Below are 18,906 nucleotides of genomic sequence, written 5' to 3'. Positions count from 1 at the left end.
AAGATATATAACACAATAAAGGAAAGGGAAAACGCCAAAAAGCACAATATGAACACTTCAACTAAATACTGTGTGTGACACCAACAGGTATTTGTTTTTTATAAAACTTAATTACTCAAATTGAAAATAATATTTTGTTTCAGACAAACCAATTCTAATAGACAAGTGCTTAAAAAATAAGAATAACTAGAAGATAAAGTGACATAAGATATAGGAGAAGCATTTGCCTTGGGTACAGGAGGCTTCTCTGATTCCGACTGGCTGTCATCAGTGTCTGGCTCCCTGTAGTTCTTAGAAGTGGCTACACTTCTCCGGGGCCTCCTGCCTGCTGCATGTGGTCTGCTGGGTGGTACAGCTGGCTTTACTGTCTTGTTTGGCTGCTCCACTCTCTCCTGCACACCAGGCTTCTTCTGGTTAAACAATGACACAATGTGGCTGACTGGGATAGTGCATCACAGGTTTAAAGCCTATTATTTACAAAGAACAAAACTGCCTTACCTTTTTGGGTTTGGCATTGCCCTTTACAGGCTTTTGAAAAGGTGGGGGTAAATCTGGGGATTCATCTGTAATCAAAAAAGGTATAATGTCTACTAATGTCTTTAAATAAATGTATCAACATTCAATCTTAATGTGATTAATTCCAGTTTGTAAACAGCATTAATTTGTGATTTTGATGGCCTACATGAAGTATGAGGTGACACAGCTTTCGGCTTAATGGGTGCCTGCCTGGAGTATGTGGTAACTTTGGGTTTGGGTTTCCTGCTTGATTCCCTCAGCCAGCTGATATCTGTTGTGAGATAGTCTGTGTCACTAAACAGATGCTTCTTCACATACCGCTTCCCCTACAACAAACAAGTTAGTTGAAGACAGAAATTAGATTGATTTAAGAGAGAGACAGAGAGTAAGGGGATTTATTGGCTGTAATGTAATGTACGTAAGTGTATTTCAGTTTTGTGATTGCTGCATTCATCTTGCACTCAATATAAGTGTAAACTATAACTTTTGAAAAGTGAGCTTCCTCATTTCTACCTGTCAAGAGCAGAACAACATGAGCACACAAGCAGCAAGCATGCACACATGTCAACAGACATCAAGAGATAGATACACACAGTGTCTCTACTAGCATCAAATTCCAATATATATAAAACCCCACAGTACAATAAAAGTATACCTTTGCAACAGGCTGTCCTTTCTCGGTTGTGCTTAGTGCCGAAGAGTCATGGATGTCACTGTCAAACAATATGGGGAATATGACATTAGACCGTTTTGTAATACAAACAAAAGATTACTGTTTCAAAGGTTGCAAGGTTGACAGTCAACATGCCATTTTCATGTCTTAGACCCTTACCTGCTTGATATGGCAGAAGTGTTAGTAAAGGTTTTGGTTTTTCCCTGAAGAGCAAAGAAACAGACTTTAAGCACTACAGTGGCATACTATGTATGCAGGTATAATAAATCCAGGTGTCAAGGTATAAAATAACTAACATTAGCAATATTTACCTTAACACTCAATGGTTCATCAATGTTGAATGCAAAAATATCTTTCCTGTTCAATGGGCGGGGGGGCAGGGGGGAGCATTACATACATCTTTAAATGCACTGGAATATCCAAATGTACCTCAAATATTTTAACTGAATGGCATTACCTCTGCCTTGTAGAGTTTGTTTTGATTTGGCTGTAGGATTTTATTAGGCTTACGTCTCCAGATTCTTCTTTCTATAGCCAATAAAGATCATCTTTAGTAAATCAAGCAGGAGAAAAGTAACTATTTTGTGATCAAATTTTTTATTATTTTTTTATTTAAAGAGCCAAACAAAAGTGCAAAACATTGGTCCAGATGACACATACAGAAAAGTACACTACACACAATGAAGAGGGCACAGTGCACTTTTTCCACAATCCTTCCTTGGGATCAAATGTTTCACTCTAAAACAAAGAGAGGAAATACGGGAAGGAGGGAGACACAACAAAAACACAACAGCAAGAACGATGTCCGCAGCTCACAAACAAGACACACAGAAACAGACACAGACAAACACACAAACAAGAGGTATTGAGGCACAAGACAAAAGGGACCAGAACACACACACAGACAGAAGTGAGAAGGCCGTGAGAAGGCCGTAGCACAAATCTACAGCATGGACTTCAAGAATCCAGCAATGCTAAGGTAAGTGTCCAAAGTCCTTCCCGGGGCTCCACCCATGTGAGCCATGGACCACTCCATATAAACAACATCCAGAAAGGAAAGGGTCCAAGTATAAATAGACAAGTTGTGAAGTGGTCAGTAAAAATGTAACTTGAAGTTACTCCTCACCATAAATTAGGTAATCACTTACTTACATGATCCCTTACTTTAGCAGATGATAGCCAGCTCATATTGAAGATAGGCCTGTTAGAAAAACACAGTAATGAGTGGCATAATTATGCTAGCAAGACATTTGTTAATTTACTACAGTACATTATAACAGACCTACAATTAACCATTTGGGTATACCTGTTGAATAGAGGAGGAATCCAGCTCTTAGGGATACCTTTTGCTGTGGATTGGGTATTATTCTCATAACGGCTAGAGATGAGCTTCACCATGCTGCCAGCAACCTCTGCATCTTTCTGCATAGAGTCAATAGGTGTGATAATCTCAATATGACATTAATAATTTAACACTAAGATTATACACACTTAGACAAAATTCATACCTTCTCTTTGCTTGAAAGGGCCCTATGAGTTTCAACCGTAAGATTTGGTAATCCTTTCTTTTTCAAAGCTTTGGTTGTGGAGGCCTTGGCTGGAGCTGGGATTGGAGTAGCTTCTGCCTCCAGTGACATCTGGTGTTTTCTTTTCCCTTTGGCAACGCCATTTCTCTGGGCCTGCTGCTCTTTGGGGGGACAAAGTATTGAAGCACACCCATCTGCAGAACTTCTGCCTTTAGAGTCCTCTCTGACATCACACATTTTTATCTGGGATACAGATGGCTCCTGGGGTGCAGGATCTTGATTCCTCTCACTGAGGACCTGCTGCAGGCGCTGGGTGAGTTTGGTATGGAGTTGCTTTTGGCTGATTGAGCTTGAGCCTGGGACTGACAATGTTTGTGCTGAGGACAGCTCCTGCTGCTGAGTCAAACTTAATCGATTCTCTAAAAAGAACAAATCATTTAATGTAAAAACTTCATGTAAGTTTGATGCCGACATTGATTCTGTGATGAATTTAGTTAGTTTTTTTTAGAGCTTTTAACATGTAAAACATTTCGTGACATCTTAGATAGAGGTAAAGATATCTGATGACTTCTTTACTTACCAGGTATTGGAAAAGAATTAATTTTCTGTGTGGGCATCATTAGCATTTCAGAAACAGACAGTTTGTTCCAGTTCACAGATCTACAACAAATAATACAACAAATAAGTGTTAAAAAGATAGCCAGAGCATTGGCTATTCTGATGGCAGCAGATTTGTGGTGTAGAGGTTCTTTACGGTGCTTACATGTTCCTCCCAGTTTTTGGCTGGGTGTCAGGCAAAAAACTAGGCTCTGTAAGTAAAAAGATCAGTGATGGGTTCAAGAGTCGCTAAAGAGTAACAATGTAGCTGTATTTCATGGCAAACCTAAAGTCAAGACATAGCAATACAATACCCAGACACTGTTCTTCTCCCTGTCCAGCTAAAACCACATCTACTGCTTTTGCAACTGGTATGCTCTGTAGGACAAGCAGAGACAACAAATGAAACAGAATAATATATCTTGCACCAGACAGCTAGAAGAAAAATCCTGTTTGGAAGACTGTTTGGGACCAATATCCTCAAACATGATCTGTGCCTAGTGTCATCCATTTTAATCTTTATAGTTAATACATGTAATAATTAAGACAATATTAGTGTTCATAGTTTAACCATATCATACCATCCAGGGTTTCCCACAGAAACCCTCATGTCCCCGAGATTAGATTTCTCTGTATTGTGGGTCTGGAAAAAAGCCGTCATCTGAGGCATTTTTGCCCAGAGGCTATGGACTACAGCAAGCTAGTTCCGCATGTTGTCAACCCGCCCATAGCGGGTGGGACTGTCACTGCCCGATCAGAGCCAATCAGAGTCCAGTGACAGCCGTTTGGAAGCTACACTAGCAGACTCTCTCTTTTCAGCAACAAACTTTACAACAATTATGTGCAATCAAACTACTGCACATGTGTACCACCAGGATACATAGGTACAGATTGTAGAATATGCAGCAAACTTTATTACAGACAGAATACTAGATACACTAAGCAAGCTTCGACTGCTGCGGAGACCTGCACCTCAGCCAGCGGTGTCACTAAGAGGACGTAAACCATAAAAAATATTTGCTATTACAGTGTTACTTGCATGGTTCCCATTATCTTCCGTGACACGCTCTCTTCCACTTTGCCTGACAACTCTTCTCCAAAAAAAACCAGCTCTGAGATAACAGAGCTCAGCCCATTGCTTCACTCACTCAAAGCAGATAGTAGCCTATGCCCGGGCATGCCCCAGCTGCCCGCACATTTGTTGACAAACTCCCACAAACAACAATGCACGCAACAAACAACATATTGCTCCTCATAACCACTGAAAACTGTAAAAAACTCAAACCCAAAGTCCAATTATTATGGACGCTATCTGACATTAAGCGTTTCTGCTTCACATTTTTAGCAGGGCAGCGGAGCGGCTGTGGGTTGACTCTCCATGGTTCTCATGGGCTTTATAAGTCCTAATGTGAAAAAGCTTAACGTGGTTTAATGTACCTAAACAACAATCAGTGATCCCCAAATTTCTCTCTTATTGCTCCTCATAACCACTGAAAACTGTAAAAAAATCTAACCCAAAGTCTAATTATTAAGAACGTTATCTGACATTAAGTGTTTCTGCTTTATTAGATTAAGATCATTCACTTTTTTTTTGACCAGGTAGTTAAGGCGGCAGGTGTGTGTTGCTTAGGCGGCCACCTTAACTGCAAAGTGCAGCGGGAAACGCTGTCATCATACATGCATACCGAAAACGGTTCAGAGCAATTTAGAAAAAGTACACACATACTAGCCTAACTTTATTTATAAAGAAAATAATTTGGTGATTATACCTTGTTGTGTTTGCCAACCTTATTCTTATTGGGCAGTTTGGGAGCCATGCTCTGTAGAGATGCAGCACTCTGAGACAGACAAACCATCAACAAAATCACAATTTGCATACTGTGATGTCACATTTTAGGCCTGCTGAGCCTAAATGGAGTCTATTCAGCATGTGTCATACCTGCTCTGTCATGCCACCTGCTATTGTGCTGTTAGGTGTTGTAACACTACTGCAACTCTTAGCAGTGGTCCTTAGCTCTCCCAAGTAAACTCCCCCTTGCCTATCACATGAACGAACCATCTCCAGAGATGGCTTGCCTTTTCGCTTGGCTGAAGTGTCTAAAAGGGAAAGAAGAAAACAATAATTCCATAGTTGAGAGCTTAATTGGCATGCCTTGCTATAATTCATCTTTGTGGACAATAAAAAATTAAGAGATATTGAAAATGATCTTAGTTTGATTTATTGTTATCCCAAAAAATTATTTCTGTCACTATATGTGACGTAGTTGGATCTATCCTGTTTTCTCCCCAACAACAAGGCACAGTTAGGTCCTGATCAGACAGAGCACATTTTAGCAGCCTGGGGTAGCTTTTTGTAATTGTTTACAATGAGAGTAAAGTGTTTTGCCCGCTGCTTTTGTGTTGCTGAGCACCTCATGTTCTTTTTTGAACACCTTAAGTTGAAAAACTTCAACTCAGAGCAGAAAAAACGTCCAACGTCCAACTACATGGCAAAATAACAGTTCGCTGAGGACAAGTGATTCCATGGTTACCGAGCAAGAAAAACAAAAAGACGCAACTCGTCTGGTTGGGGCGTCTTCAACCAGAAAGGCAATGCAGAGCAACTTGCATTGTGGAACCTGCAAATGCCCTCTGTCTAATTGCGCGCTTATGCAATTATAAAAGAATTTCATGAATCTTATCTAACAAAGGTTCACAGAACACCACTATGTCCTTGATATGAATATGTTCAGGAAGCCTTCTAATAAGAATCATATAACAAAAAATAGTTTAGTTAAGCAGATTTAATGCAAAACAAATATTTGCATGGTGTACTATTAACCCTGTATTAATTGAAGAATATAAAATATTTAAACAAGTAAACAACATAGAAAAAAAGAAACAGAAAAAAAACTAATCTGTGATTCCTTGGGCCTTCCTTGGGCTTTCTTTGGGCTGTCCATACTCATTTTGACCTAGGACTAGGGGTAAGACGAAAGGGTGTATGGCCCTTGGAACCGAGTTGGGACGTGAGCTTACTTGAAACCAAGGGTTTATACATAAATTGCACAACAAGCAACGATGGCTGCCGCATCGAGCAGAGAGACACAGAATTGTAAGTATTTTTGTCTTAAATAATTGATTTAAAAAATAACGACAGTCTTGTTTTGTGCTCTATACAGTCCTGCACATATATACTTGCAACCATGTTCTTAATTGAAACTTTTTAAAAATCTCTAGCTTGCTATGCTAACGCTAATTCGCTAACTGCTAATGTTACATTACATTGATAATTTGGACTACAGTCCACACTGGAATTCTTGACAATTTCTGTGACTCCTACTTGATGACATAACAGCAGAGAGGGAACTGGCACCATGCACACTTCCTCCTCCACTGCTGCTGATGAAGGTGGTAGACTCTGACATCCTCATCCTGGTTGGAGTGATCATCTGGATGGAAAACCACAATGTGTCTGTGAATCCTTAGTGTGGCTTCCGTAAATGACTTAATTTAATTGTGATACCAAAATAATGCACTTTTTGGTGATTCCTTCCACATGAAGGTAATAGCAGGGGATCAACCACAGAATGGAAATTGATATTGGTCAACAAAAGGCCTGATGAGGTTGGTTCCCTTGCTCTATACGCCCCCTACTGGCATACGCTGGTAGTGTTTCAGTTGGAAAGTGATAGGTGAAGTAAAGGTGCATATTTGTACAACCAGTAATCTCACTTTTAAAGTGATATATTTAGTTTTTTTTTGTTTTTTGTTGTTGTTTGTTTTGGGGGGTTATGCAGCCCTAACCAATGACTGGTGAGTCAACCTTTGTAGACAGTAGTTGTGGTGTTATGTGCTGAATTGTTACACAAAATAATGTTATACAAAAGTGAAATAACTGGACAAAACCATTGTTCTGTCTACACAACCATTTGGTGTACTGGGGGTAATACACAATTAATAATAAACAGTATTAGCTATATATTGACTGAATAAGCATTATTTACTACTGTAACCCTAAAAATCCAAAAGAACTAGAGAGCCTGGTTATGTATGTTAATGAGCTTAATGAACTGTCAAAGACGGTAGACATTGATAAATCTATGCATTGTTTAGTACACTGTACTAAATAATTAGCAACACTGCTACATATTTGAATTATTTAAAACAAAATTATTTCACCTGTAAAGGGGCAGATGGGCCAGGTAAGTGGTAGGGGGCAGTATTTTTCTCACTTTCACCAATGGACATCTGACTCTCTGGAACAACCTGCATAGAGAATGGCATGCAGTACAAACCCAAACACATTAAAGCAGTCATCACATTAATGTAAACCAAATTTGGCCAAACACTGCACATTCAGTGTATTTTGTCTGTAGCCATATTCTATTTACTAAACATAAGATAACACATAACACAGCCTGGTATCCTGAAACTTGTATCTGAACTAATCTTAAAACTGAGCCAGTCCCATCCACAAATAAGCACCCACCCTAACTGTATTCAGTGTTATACATTTTGCATTTGTAATGACAACATTGATCACATTATAGCTATATATTAAGAGCATTATGTTATTAGACCATTGTTTACCTGTGAGCTGTTATCTTCCATTATAATTTTAACTGTAGTCTTCACTACAGATGTGCCTGTCTTCCTCACAAAGCCCTGACAGGATGAGACACGTGTTAATGCACACCGCCAGTTTTTTTATTAACACACTAGAATCTGACTTGAGCCGAAGCATGAGTGCTGTTCAAAATACAGTTTTTCACGGGAGGCCAAGTTTTTCACAATGTCATTGTTTCTGACATTTAATAGCCATGTATTTTGATGTCACAAGAAAACAGAATATTCATATTAATTTTGGGGCTGAAAAGGACGGAGTAAATAAGCTGTGACCTACTTTATTTTTGCTGTGTCCAAAGACGGTTTGAGCAGCCTGCAGGATGTCCAGGGAGGAGCTGAAGTGGATGGTAAGACTTGATCCTTCCACTGCACCCACGACAACCACATCTGACAACTTTAACTGCACTACTTTCCTCTTGCCCTCCTCTAAAGATAAAAAAGCACTGTATTATACAAAGTTACACACTCATTAGCACACGTCAGCAAATACTTAAAACACATGGACAATCACTAGCAAATCAAAAGAAATTATTATGTTCATGAGGTTTAGCACTCTTGATTAATGTTTAGGGTTGGGTATCGTTTAGGTTTTTTCTTATACCAATGCTAAAACAATACTTTTAAAACTGTGCAGTGGTTATTGTACTTTGATTACCTGTAACAGTGTAGCTTTGGACTTCATTCTCATTGATGCATATTGTTTCCCACTGGCCCTCCTACATGAAGATGAAATCCCTCTATGTTAGGTTCTAACAAATATGCATCTGCTATTGATTTTGTAAATGTTGTATTTTCACTTTCATGAAAGATTGTGAGGTACCTGTGCTTCTTCATCAGACAAAGAGAAGTAAAAAGAGATGCTGTGGCTGTCAAGGTTGAAGTCGATCCAAAACTCTTCCAACTTCTCATCAGCAGGCATCAGCAGCTGACAACATAACCACATCCTTTCAACACATCTACTAATACACTTAAGAGTACATTATGGATTGTGACATTCCAATTTAAATGCAAACAAAAACCTAAATTAACAGTTAATTAACCAAGTAGGCAAAGGCTTCTTGATAAGTTATTTAGGGTTGACCCCGAATAGCCAAATATTTAATTCTTCATTCAAAAGGAGCCTGATTCAACTGCCAATGTCACAGTTGAATATTCGCAGAGGCGTAACGCCCAGTTCAGACCAAAGATTTGCTGCGAGACGAGTTGAAACTTGCAAAGCGCAGGTCTTCAATGTTCTGACCCCAGCCAGTTTACGCCAATGCAACGAGACGAGACAGTGTATCATCTCCATAGGAACAACTCTATGTACTACTTTTCTAACCTCCGACTTTCAGTTTTTTTTGTAGCTGGATATATAATTTATTGAATCTAAATATAAATGGTAGTGATAGTGAGATACTTGCTACAGTTGCTTTTCTAGTGTTTAATCGGCAAAAATGTTTTATGATTCATGGCTTTGTTCTATTGCAGCTAGCTCTCTTCAGTCACTCTCTAGCTCACCCGACCACATTATCGTGCTCGTTGAGCTTCCGTCCAAAACTCTGCCATTTCCACCACATGACAGTTTGTAACATAGAAATGAAATGTATTATGGATCCTATTATTTCTATAGTTCTGAAACAAGGATTGTGTCTTAACAATGTCAATGTCTGATTCTTCATAGTAATACCTGCTTTCTCCAAATAATTTAATATACAGCCTAATATGATATAAATATCAACATATTGCTGTAAATGAAAATGTGAAAAGAAAGAAGCTTAAAATGTCACCATCCCAGCCTCACCCCCCCCCCCCCCCCCCCCCCCCCCCACACACAACACACACACATAATTGATAATCTGTCAACAATAGGCCAGCTTGACAATTCTGATTTGACTATGTAATCTCTTAATCGGGGACACCCCTAAAGTTATATATTATTGCCCTGAATGTGCTGTCAGACTCAAACCATAGAACGCTGATACTGACCTCATGCTTGTCCAGGTAAGCCTCCAAACAAGGATAGGAATACACTCTATTGTACAGAGAGGGTATTGTTATTCAGTTATGTGCATCTGTCACTGCATTTGTTTTCTAGCTTCATCATATCAAGGACCCCCAAATGCTATTTATATTTAGATAATTTAATGAAAAGATAATGTTAGAAATTAAACTGGCACAAAATTATACACTGGTTTATTCTATGAGAGTGTAATATCGATGGGTAGAGAGGCAAAGCTATGACCAAAACAGTTGCTCTTATTTCATTTTCTCATTGTGCTAGAATAAAGGGTTTGAAATAACAGTAAATTTAAATTTTCCTAACCCTAATGGCCTCTTAAGTTCCCTAGACCATGTCTTGGGAGGCACTGAGTTATGGTATTTGTGTACCTTCTCCTGTCTCCCTGCATCCCATTCACCAAGTTCAGAAACTTGCGACAATCCTGAAATCAAACACACACACACACACACACACACACACACACACACACACACATTACATTCTATGAAGCTGAGCTCCTGTTTTAATATTATAACAATACCTAACCACTGCAGTGAAATCAAATGTAAACTCAATTGAGAGGCAAAGAAGCTGCACTTGGATACATTACAAGTTTTTACCGTCTCAAACTCAGAATCACAGATCTTGACAAAGGCACTGGCCACATGCTCCATGCCGAACCAGCGGTCTGCCAGCTCCTTCCTCTGATAAGGAGTGGCCATTCTGCACAATGCCTCCATCAGGGCTGTCTGCAAGTCGTAATCTGACACAAACAGACTGTATTGTACATTTTTTGTGTCTATTTCTATGGTTGTGGGTGAAGAGAAATGTTACCATTCATAAAACAAACTCACCACCACCCTTCAAAATACAACCAGCCAGCTTGATCCTGTAGAAATTTAATGAACAAGCAAAGGTTAAACAGTGTGTGAGTAATAATGATCCTTACTATGAGGAAAATATCATGGCATACATGATATCTGAGGCCTCCTGTGATGTTAGGATCTTCCTCTCTTTCTTCAGCTCCACTGGGATCTTGTCCAGAATTAAATTAAATTTACGGATTGCCTGTTGAAACATTATAAGCAAGTTAATTAATGAGCAAACACCTGACTCAGGATTAAATGCTACTCCAAAAACAGTAGTTATTAAAACCATTTCAAACCTCTTTTTGGATCAGGATGTAGATTCTGGGATCTACTGCCAATTGACCAATGGGATACAGGAAGGACTCTGTGATTTTGTATGTTCCTGCATAAAACCATATTACAGCAATACTGTGAAAAGCTTCTTCTTTTATACTGAGATTAATCATGAAAGTTGACGAAGTCTTAAAAAGCTTGTCTTTGTGTGATAAATGTAAATTATCTTCCACCTGAATCTGTTCCCAAATCCAATAACTTAAATATATAATTAGTGAGGTTTCTAAACATTTAGCAATTAAGGTGAAATACTCCACTCGGGTCCTAAAACCTAAAAATGGGCTAATTGAACATGGAATACATATTAAGGACAAATGAAGAAAACTTTTGAAAAACAAAGTGTACCCGCTTTGCCTGCTTCATGAACCACCTGTAACAGGGAGGAAAGAAACAGATTTACACAATGGATACTAACAAGAATGGTACATTGTTTTATTACACATCTGGGTGTGGTTTACTGTTAGACATCAGCTCACCATTAAGGCATCAAAGAAATCCTCTGAGAGGTTGAACAAGGTCTCATTCCACTGCGGGCCACATTGGATCCACAGTTGCCTGCATTTCTCAAACCACTGCACCATGTGCACAAAACCAGGTTCAATCAACAACTGGCCAAGTACATGTTCTTATGCAGCGCTCACACACCGTGTGCCTGTATGTATTAGATGTATACTTATCTTTTTGAGCAGACCTTGAGCTATTATTCCTGACAGTCCTTGACAACCACCAGGTAGTTTCAGTTGTTTCCCACACTTGTAGAGGATAGCGAGACCCAAACTGGCTGACTTGAAATCTTTTTGATCCAAACTCTACATAAACAATATAGATATGGTTATTATAAACCTACAAATAACGAAGCATCATGGCCTATTAGTGTGCTGGACTAAATCTTACCCTCCTGACAAGCTTATCCAATTTGGTGAGAAACTGTTGGGAACATGTTATGGGGGCCTCTTCATATATGTCCCTTTGCAAGAAAACATCCAGTGCTTGGACATCCCCACTCTTTAACACCTCGTCAAGTACTTTATCCAACTGCACATGAAAAAGTTTAATAAAAACGTTACTTTTCACCACTACTTCAACAACTAATGTTTAAGTGTGGTTACGTTAAGTGAAAGGAATATTGGTAAGGTTCAATGAAATGTTTGCATTCACACCTCTGTTTCCTGCCCTGGTGCCATTTTTTTCCGAAGAACAGCTTTACTGCCGTTTTGGCCTCTTCTTTTTTCAAAAAGACTGTAAAGATAAATGTCAAAAAGCGACCTGCCAATCATAATGCTACTGTACCTTGAACAATAATTAAGTTAGCTAATGTACATAACGTTAGTCATGGGCAGATGAAATCACACTCTACCGTTTCAGTAGGAGTGGTTTTACAAACATTAACGTTAAACACGTTTGTACATTACTAACGTTAGCTAACAGTTGACAAGCTAATTTTATCACATTTGTGTCAACACTATTAACGTAAACCTACTTTGGCTAGCTAACTTTGATTTATGTAGCATTTATACAGTCATATTTGTACACGAAGTTTGACAGAAGCTTAACTACGAGCTACTACTAACGAAGTGAAGTTTTAACATATTGACATGGCTCAACCACTCCGTAATTTGCTCTGGGAAAAGTAACGTATAACACCTGCTAGCTAAAGTCCCCTCTCCTAGCTAAGGCTAGCTAATCTTCGACTTAGCTAACGTTCAGCAGGCACTGAATAACTAAAATCAACGATTATATTACATTTGTAACGTTACTTACCGAAATGTCAAATGTCGCCAAGAAACATGACATGATAACAGTTTATTTGATGGTTTTGACAATAGACTGTACAGCCTATGGTTTGACAGGTTCAGTTCAAAACGCGCGAAGCATTTTCAGTCTTTCATTCACGCATGCGCACTACACGTCACTAACTGTCCATCAGTCTCCTCTTTGTTCTGTTTTTTGGTTCCATACATATGCTCATTACCCTGAACTTTTTAGATCAAAAATGCGAATAATTGAGATCAATAATCTAATTCCAATTTTTTATCTCAATAATTAGATTTTTTCATCAAAAAATTGTTAAATGTTAAAATGTCTTGCCATAGGATAGTACATTTAGAGCAAGTCCCCACTTTCACAAAGATAAAAACAATTACATTGTTAGTATTCGACAACTACATTTCCTATGAACTCTGACAACTCCTGGGATCTGTTCTTCTTGTGCTACATGTGGTGATTTCTATAGTTTATTCCCACTGAGCTGTAACCATACAGTAAACTAATGGTACGTTTTATTATTTTCTTAATATTTTAAACAGTTTGGCAGACTAATGAAAGAAAGCTACGGTAATACACGCTGAGTCAAAGAAGCTGGTGGTAGTTAGCCAGGAGAAGAGGGGGACGTCAGCTTTCAACAAAAATATAAATTACACTACTAAAATAACAATAATACAAACATTATGAGGAATTGTGCTTTATTGTTAACCAAAATATGCATTCATTTTTGATTCAATTAAATTGTATATTGCATGGATTTGGCATTTGTTGTGACAACGTCTGGCTTAAAAAATAAACTCTGAATACAGAGAAAAATACTTAATTGTATAAATTTATGTCAGATAACCAGCTTGAAGAAATCGGTGGACGGACATGCATTAATTTCAATTACACTGAATATTTATATAACGATCAGTCACTTCCATTTGATGTGCCCACATTGAAGTGCTTTTTTTTAATAGCAGGAAAATCATAGAGTGGCATTTAAAAAAGAACACAACAGTAAAACAGTGGTACTGTGGCAAGTTGACATCAGGTAGAAGTGCATTAGTGTTTGTGTTCACTCTCTCAGGCCGCCAGAGTTGACAGTTTATCTTGAATCTAACTTTATTCAAAGAAATCTTCTGTAAGTCTAACAATATTACCACTATATGTCACAGTGCAGTTAGGCATATCTTGCTGACAACAGTTACGAAGTGCACTAAATAGATTTCTTCTACCTTTAGTCAGTATCCTAAATGAAGTGCACCATGCTATCCTCGCATTCTTTGGGCACAGTGAGCTTGTAGTTATGGCAAACTAACTTATAATTTTCTCCATTATTGTTGTCCCAGTATTCAGCTCCACATACTTTGTATTGAATAGCAAACTGCAACACTGCTCCTGGTTGTAAAAAGGGAGGAACAGGCAGGTGGAAACGAAATGTATCACAACTAAGTTGGCCCCCTCCTCCTTCCAAGGTCTTGGTGATGGTGGACACCCAAGAGGCCTTAGTTTCTGTGCAGTTCTTCCACTCTGTAAATGAATATCGAGCTATAACATCCTTTTCAAAGTCCAAATTGAGGACCTGAGTGATTCCGATGACACCAAGTTCAAAACACATTACTCTCTCCAGACACACTTTCTGTTCATTGAGGCGATGCAGGAATCCTTGCTGGTCTCCAGGTTGATGGGCAAAAACCGGCTTCAAGTATGGCAAGGATATCTCCAGATGCCTTCCATCTGCCAACTCTGCACCCATCAACAATCTGAAGGAAACATGATGTGGTACAAATGGATCCTCTGCGGATTTAAAAAGTTTGATGTCTTCCAGGTCGAGCCCCAAAGAGTCAACAAACCGCACACCTACATTTCTGCATCGCTTCTTTTTCTCTGTGGCAGAAGGCAGAGAGCGTGACCGTTGTCGGATGATGGGTTTAGGCTTGGGTTCGCAGGAGAGACTGTGGTGGAACTCCCTTGGCAGAGAGATTCTGGGGCTTGGGGGGCGGATTGGAACTGGCTTCTTTACTGCACTAGGTTTGTCATCTTGAAGCATTTCAGTCAGGTTGATGGTCATGCAGGGCATTGAGATACTGCTGTAAGAGCTGGACGTCTGCTCCTTTAAAGGGGGGATCCTCTCATGTCCAATAAACCACCCTCTATCCATGTTCTGTTAGAATTGGTGTCCTGCTCACCTGTAAAGAAAGTTGTGAAGCATAATATATTAGTATTATGTCACATTCATCCAAAAAAAAAAATACTGAAGCATAATTACCCAGTTCTAACATTGGTGTACAATTTGCCATAAATGTAGATTTTAAGCAAATTTGACTAAAACAACAATTTGTAAAAATGATAAGAAGGAAACGGTCCCAGCAGTCAATAGAGTGGGCGTGTACTCTGGGTCGGGAGTCCGTGCGTACATTCATCATATTTCTCTTTCTCACTGTACAGTTGTAGCATTACTTATAAGCTACTGCCTGTGGTATGATTCAATGAAATTCGACGTTGACTTCACCTCACAATATAAAGATATGAAGCGGTATCTAAGCTGCAGGGTGTAGCCTAAGTTGGAGCCTCCATTTCAACTAACGTTAGTATTTGTTTTAGAGTTGCGCGTTTCTGTTCGTCATGGTCTCCGCTGTTCGTCGCAATCACTTAACCTGTTCTGTAACTGGTGACCCAGCTTTACATCTCTCTTAAACATACTGTATAGTGCCTTCGATGGAGCTCAGCTAGTGCGCAGTTATCAGGAAGCCTTAACGGAACAGAACATCGACGTTGCATGGGAGATTGAGTAATTTCAGATGAGCAGTTACGTTTGGGTGCATTGATTTAAACTTAATTTCCTCAAACACGGTGTTGGTCGTTTCACCACTTCTCTTCTCCTTTTTTATGAATAGTAAATAGTTTCATCCAAGTGAGTTTGCATGTTTCGTTTGAAACAGCGACTAGAACGACTTCACTCCAAGTCCCATGATGCACCTCTGTTGCCCACTTGGAACCAAGCGGCGAGCCAGTCAGCAGCAGGTAAACAAACCTATCTCACTGGGGCTGCTAGCCACACAAAGCGTATGCGCTGTTTGACAGTCTTGTATTTTTAATGGCGAGGAGGATGCCAGTTGAAAAAGAAACATGTCTGCTGTCAACAGTTCATTAAAAACAATCGCTGAATTGTAATTCGACAGAGGAGAGTCGACGGCAAATAGAAGGACGAGTTTAACCTAACCCGTTTCGACATCTGCGCATGATGCATTGCAGCACTTTCGAGAAAATGGGTGTTTTTAGCCTCATTCTGAGAATAGGGTATATGATCCAAGATGTCGGTTGGGTTCTTTAGCTACCGTGCCATTTGATTGTGCTGGACTCAAATCAACCTCCCCTCTGGCGACCTGCAACATGGGGCCCATCATGCAGGAGCGCACGACATCCACGACACTGAAACGCGTCGTCTCCAAAGAGAAGATTCGGGTAAAATATACTGAAAACAGCGGACCAGTAACCAGGTGGGCCTTATGCTACAGTGACAAGTTCAACACTAAATTAAACGTGTTATGTTTTGTCTCTTACATATAGAGACGAGCCTGACAAAGCCCTATTATTTTTCCACAGTTCAAAGAAAGGTAACAAGATGAAGAAAGCAGTGGGCCAGATGAAAAATGGCCTCCCAGGACCAGGTCAGGATAAGGACACAGTGACAACAGTGCAGAAGGTAAGTGCATGCTGGTAAATTAAAAGACAATGTCAAAATGATTGGTCCTTTTCTAGGACAGTGTTGCAGCATATGCTGTGGGTTATACTTCATAAAATTCAAGGCTGACATAATCAAATATTCCATAATGATTGTATGATTGTTTTATAGGGTGCGCAGTCTAAAGGTGGCAGGGTCAAATGTGGCACTACACGCAATACAAGCAAACTGTCCAGGTATGTGTGGTGAGGGGTTTGTATCTTTAGTGGATGCTTTGCTTTAAGTACAGTGAATCCCTTAATCCCCCCCAAAACTTTACTTTACATCTTTACAGCCCTGAAGAAGGAGATTTGAGACCTCAACTCCGCAAACATTTAACTGTGAACAGGAAAGAGGAGCAACGCGAAAATCAACGGATGTCTCAGTGCGGCAACGAGCTACACCAGAATCGTGGTGGGATGGGGAAAAATCGGCGAGCCCTCTCCCTGCCTCTCTCCCCAATATCTGGGCTACGACACATGCCAGCACACCCTTTAACACACTCCCCAGCCCCAACCCCAGAGGCACTACAGCGGCACTACAACCAGAAGGATGAAGACACTGACAGTGCCAGTGATCTGTCAGACTCTGAGAGGCTGCCTGTACTGCCCTCTCCCTGTACCCCCTGCACCCCTCCTCACCTCAACCTTCGGGCCGAGGTCATCAATAGTAATGACTTTCCCCCGGACTTCCCAGGACCTCATGGGGCTGTGGGTGATGAAGATGAGAGTGAAAAACCCAGCTACAGTTACCCAGACTTTCTGCCTCCTCCCTTCAACAGCTGGAGCCTGAGACAGCTGGCAGTGTTTCTTCATACGGATGGCCGTGGCGCCCCCCGCCCCAAGCCAGTAGGGCCCTTAGAGAAGTACCTGGAAAGGCTGCTGCAGCTGGAGTGGCTCCAGATCCAAACGGTGCAAGCAGAAAGCAGCCGCCCACCTGGTAGCCGTACAAGGCTGCAAGGCTTCCCCTCTGCCACCACTGCTCACCCCCCCAGGCCTCACACAGCTCCACCATCACGACTCAACTCCCCTAAAGGGCTGCGGCAAAGCCAGCGAGCCTTCCCATTTACACCTGTCAACAACCCCCCATCACCTGCTTCAGCCCAGCAACAGCACTCCCGCTTTCCAGTTTGCCCTCACTGTCACATTCGCTACCCATTGTGCAATGGAAGCTGCTCTGCTAATGCTTACCAGCGTCACTCAAGGCTCAGCCCACTTCTTGAACGCAAAGCCAGACCCGGTGCACCAGCGAAAAGGAGCAGCAGTGAGACCCGAGCCACCTCAACAGAATGTAGGAGCCCAGGAGGACAAGGTGGAGTACAAGTTGGAGGCGGAGCCCAGACCCCAGTTAGCCCCTCAACTGGAAGGAGTCATCTTAGGCACATGCAAGCTGCAGGCAATGTCCGTAAGCAACCCCAGGATTCTGTAACTAACCCAAACAGCAGAGGTCAGGTGAGGAAAAGCCGCATCAGAGCTAACTCTGAAACAGATGTCAAAAAGGAGCCTTGTGGTAGTAAAGCAGCTAGTGCGGAGAAACAAGTTTTTGTGGCAAGTAAGAAAGAGGTCACCACCTCCAAGAGAGTAGAAAGGGACTGGCAGAGGACAGAGGCGGTAGGTCAGGCCTCTAAAACTGCCATGAAAAGAGCGGCTAAAGAGCCACAGTCTCTCTCCAGAGCTCTGCTCAGTAGTAAGCAGAATGGCAAAACAAAAAATGTGCACTTTGTTGCAAAGTAACACTTATAACCTACAATGTAGTGCTTTGCTTAGTGGTTACTTGATACAGGAGCTTGAACCTATGCTTGCTTTCTGTGTAATCTGTGTAATACTAACATGTTGTAACTGTTGTACAGCAGTCTACATCAGTCAGTGGTGTACAGCCTTCTAAAGCTCAAAACTAACAAGAGGTTGAGCAGCTAGAATAGAGATGAAAAAGCAATGATTTCAAAGCATAATATGACACTTAAATAGAACAGAACTTGTATTTTATTTAAAATGTACAGTAAGTATAAGGCCTGCACGATAAATCTATATATATATATATATATATATATATATATATATATATATATATATATATATATATATATATATATATATATATATATATATATATATATATATATATATATATATATCGATTTAATTTTACGAGCCGATTGCATCACAAACTACTACTTTCTTCTGTGAGTTTTAAACATAGTCTGTATCAAATAGGTTTTAAAGCGCTCCCAAGCGCTGCAATGCTCTCCCTTCTCTTCATTGAGGCCTCTCTTTGTTTACAGGCTTGTGGTGATGCGCAATGTGCTATAGATGCCAAAAATAATCTAGGTT

The 18,906-nt window shown here is 40.2% G+C and overlaps 3 protein-coding genes across 15 annotated transcripts in view; 1 reads left to right on the top strand and 2 right to left on the bottom strand.

Moving 5' to 3' along the window:
* The window catches only part of sycp2 (synaptonemal complex protein 2), a 46,899-nt gene extending 33,870 nt beyond the window's left edge, over positions 1-13,029 (bottom strand). For 2 of the 12 annotated variants that reach the window (XM_032519746.1, XM_032519750.1), the window contains exons 1-32: positions 12,264-12,287; positions 11,998-12,138; positions 11,781-11,912; positions 11,580-11,684; positions 11,449-11,473; positions 11,067-11,152; positions 10,875-10,969; positions 10,756-10,790; positions 10,522-10,664; positions 10,291-10,343; positions 9,889-9,934; positions 8,741-8,845; positions 8,576-8,636; positions 8,198-8,346; positions 7,885-7,959; positions 7,474-7,560; positions 6,635-6,743; positions 5,252-5,409; positions 5,082-5,150; positions 3,627-3,690; positions 3,479-3,524; positions 3,296-3,375; positions 2,698-3,134; positions 2,496-2,611; positions 2,342-2,390; positions 1,647-1,717; positions 1,501-1,546; positions 1,349-1,392; positions 1,172-1,229; positions 683-842; positions 499-563; positions 228-410 (exon numbers count right to left, since the gene is read on the bottom strand). In XM_032519746.1, coding sequence (XP_032375637.1) covers positions 228-410; positions 499-563; positions 683-842; positions 1,172-1,229; positions 1,349-1,392; positions 1,501-1,546; positions 1,647-1,717; positions 2,342-2,390; positions 2,496-2,611; positions 2,698-3,134; positions 3,296-3,375; positions 3,479-3,524; positions 3,627-3,690; positions 5,082-5,150; positions 5,252-5,409; positions 6,635-6,743; positions 7,474-7,560; positions 7,885-7,959; positions 8,198-8,346; positions 8,576-8,636; positions 8,741-8,845; positions 9,889-9,934; positions 10,291-10,343; positions 10,522-10,664; positions 10,756-10,790; positions 10,875-10,969; positions 11,067-11,152; positions 11,449-11,473; positions 11,580-11,684; positions 11,781-11,912; positions 11,998-12,138; positions 12,264-12,287 — 3,117 coding nt within the window. Of the gene's footprint in view, positions 1-203; positions 411-498; positions 564-682; positions 843-1,171; positions 1,230-1,348; positions 1,393-1,500; positions 1,547-1,646; positions 1,718-2,341; positions 2,391-2,495; positions 2,612-2,697; positions 3,135-3,295; positions 3,376-3,478; positions 3,525-3,626; positions 3,691-5,081; positions 5,151-5,251; positions 5,410-6,634; positions 6,744-7,473; positions 7,561-7,884; positions 7,960-8,197; positions 8,347-8,575; positions 8,637-8,740; positions 8,846-9,888; positions 9,935-10,290; positions 10,344-10,521; positions 10,665-10,755; positions 10,791-10,874; positions 10,970-11,066; positions 11,153-11,448; positions 11,474-11,579; positions 11,685-11,780; positions 11,913-11,997; positions 12,143-12,263; positions 12,343-12,864 lie in introns of those variants that run through there. The other 10 variants (XM_032519739.1, XM_032519745.1, XM_032519740.1 and 7 more) reach the window with 10 other exon arrangements.
* A 519-nt stretch (positions 13,030-13,548) lies between these two features.
* On the bottom strand, positions 13,549-15,621 carry ppp1r3da (protein phosphatase 1, regulatory subunit 3Da). Of its 2 annotated transcripts, none has more exons than XM_032519737.1 (2): positions 15,365-15,621; positions 13,549-15,041 (listed from the first exon to the last, which is right to left on the bottom strand). In XM_032519737.1, exon 2 carries the CDS (start codon positions 15,011-15,013, stop codon positions 14,102-14,104), a length of 912 nt encoding a protein of 303 aa, XP_032375628.1. In that variant the 5' UTR covers positions 15,014-15,041; positions 15,365-15,621; the 3' UTR covers positions 13,549-14,101. The 2 variants fall into 2 exon arrangements, with proteins under 2 accessions (XP_032375628.1, XP_032375629.1); XM_032519738.1 differs by having other exon boundaries at positions 15,370-15,576.
* Positions 15,622-15,696: 75 nt separating this feature from the next.
* On the top strand, positions 15,697-18,577 carry fam217ba (family with sequence similarity 217 member Ba). The gene is made up of 4 exons (XM_032519731.1): positions 15,697-16,352; positions 16,459-16,558; positions 16,709-16,773; positions 16,872-18,577. Exons 1-4 carry the CDS (start codon positions 16,246-16,248, stop codon positions 18,307-18,309), a joined length of 1,710 nt encoding a protein of 569 aa, XP_032375622.1. The 5' UTR covers positions 15,697-16,245; the 3' UTR covers positions 18,310-18,577.
* The last annotated feature ends 329 nt before the right edge of the window (positions 18,578-18,906 follow it).

This window comes from Etheostoma spectabile, chromosome 7, assembly GCF_008692095.1.
Source record: "Etheostoma spectabile isolate EspeVRDwgs_2016 chromosome 7, UIUC_Espe_1.0, whole genome shotgun sequence".
Lineage (NCBI taxonomy): Eukaryota > Metazoa > Chordata > Actinopteri > Perciformes > Percidae > Etheostoma > Etheostoma spectabile.
The sequence above is the reverse complement of the archived record's forward strand: the minus strand, read 5'-3'. Positions and strand labels throughout refer to the sequence as shown.

Coding starts and splice junctions, on each gene's coding strand:
- ppp1r3da (XM_032519737.1), bottom strand. CDS start 15,013: ATGGATAGAGGGTGGTTTATTGGACATGAGAGGATCCCCCCTTTAAAG.
- fam217ba (XM_032519731.1), top strand. CDS start 16,246: ATGGGGCCCATCATGCAGGAGCGCACGACATCCACGACACTGAAACGC. Junction 16,559..16,708: donor CAGTGACAACAGTGCAGAAG/GTAAGTGCATGC, acceptor ATTGTTTTATAG/GGTGCGCAGTCTAAAGGTGG. Junction 16,774..16,871: donor AATACAAGCAAACTGTCCAG/GTATGTGTGGTG, acceptor ACATCTTTACAG/CCCTGAAGAAGGAGATTTGA.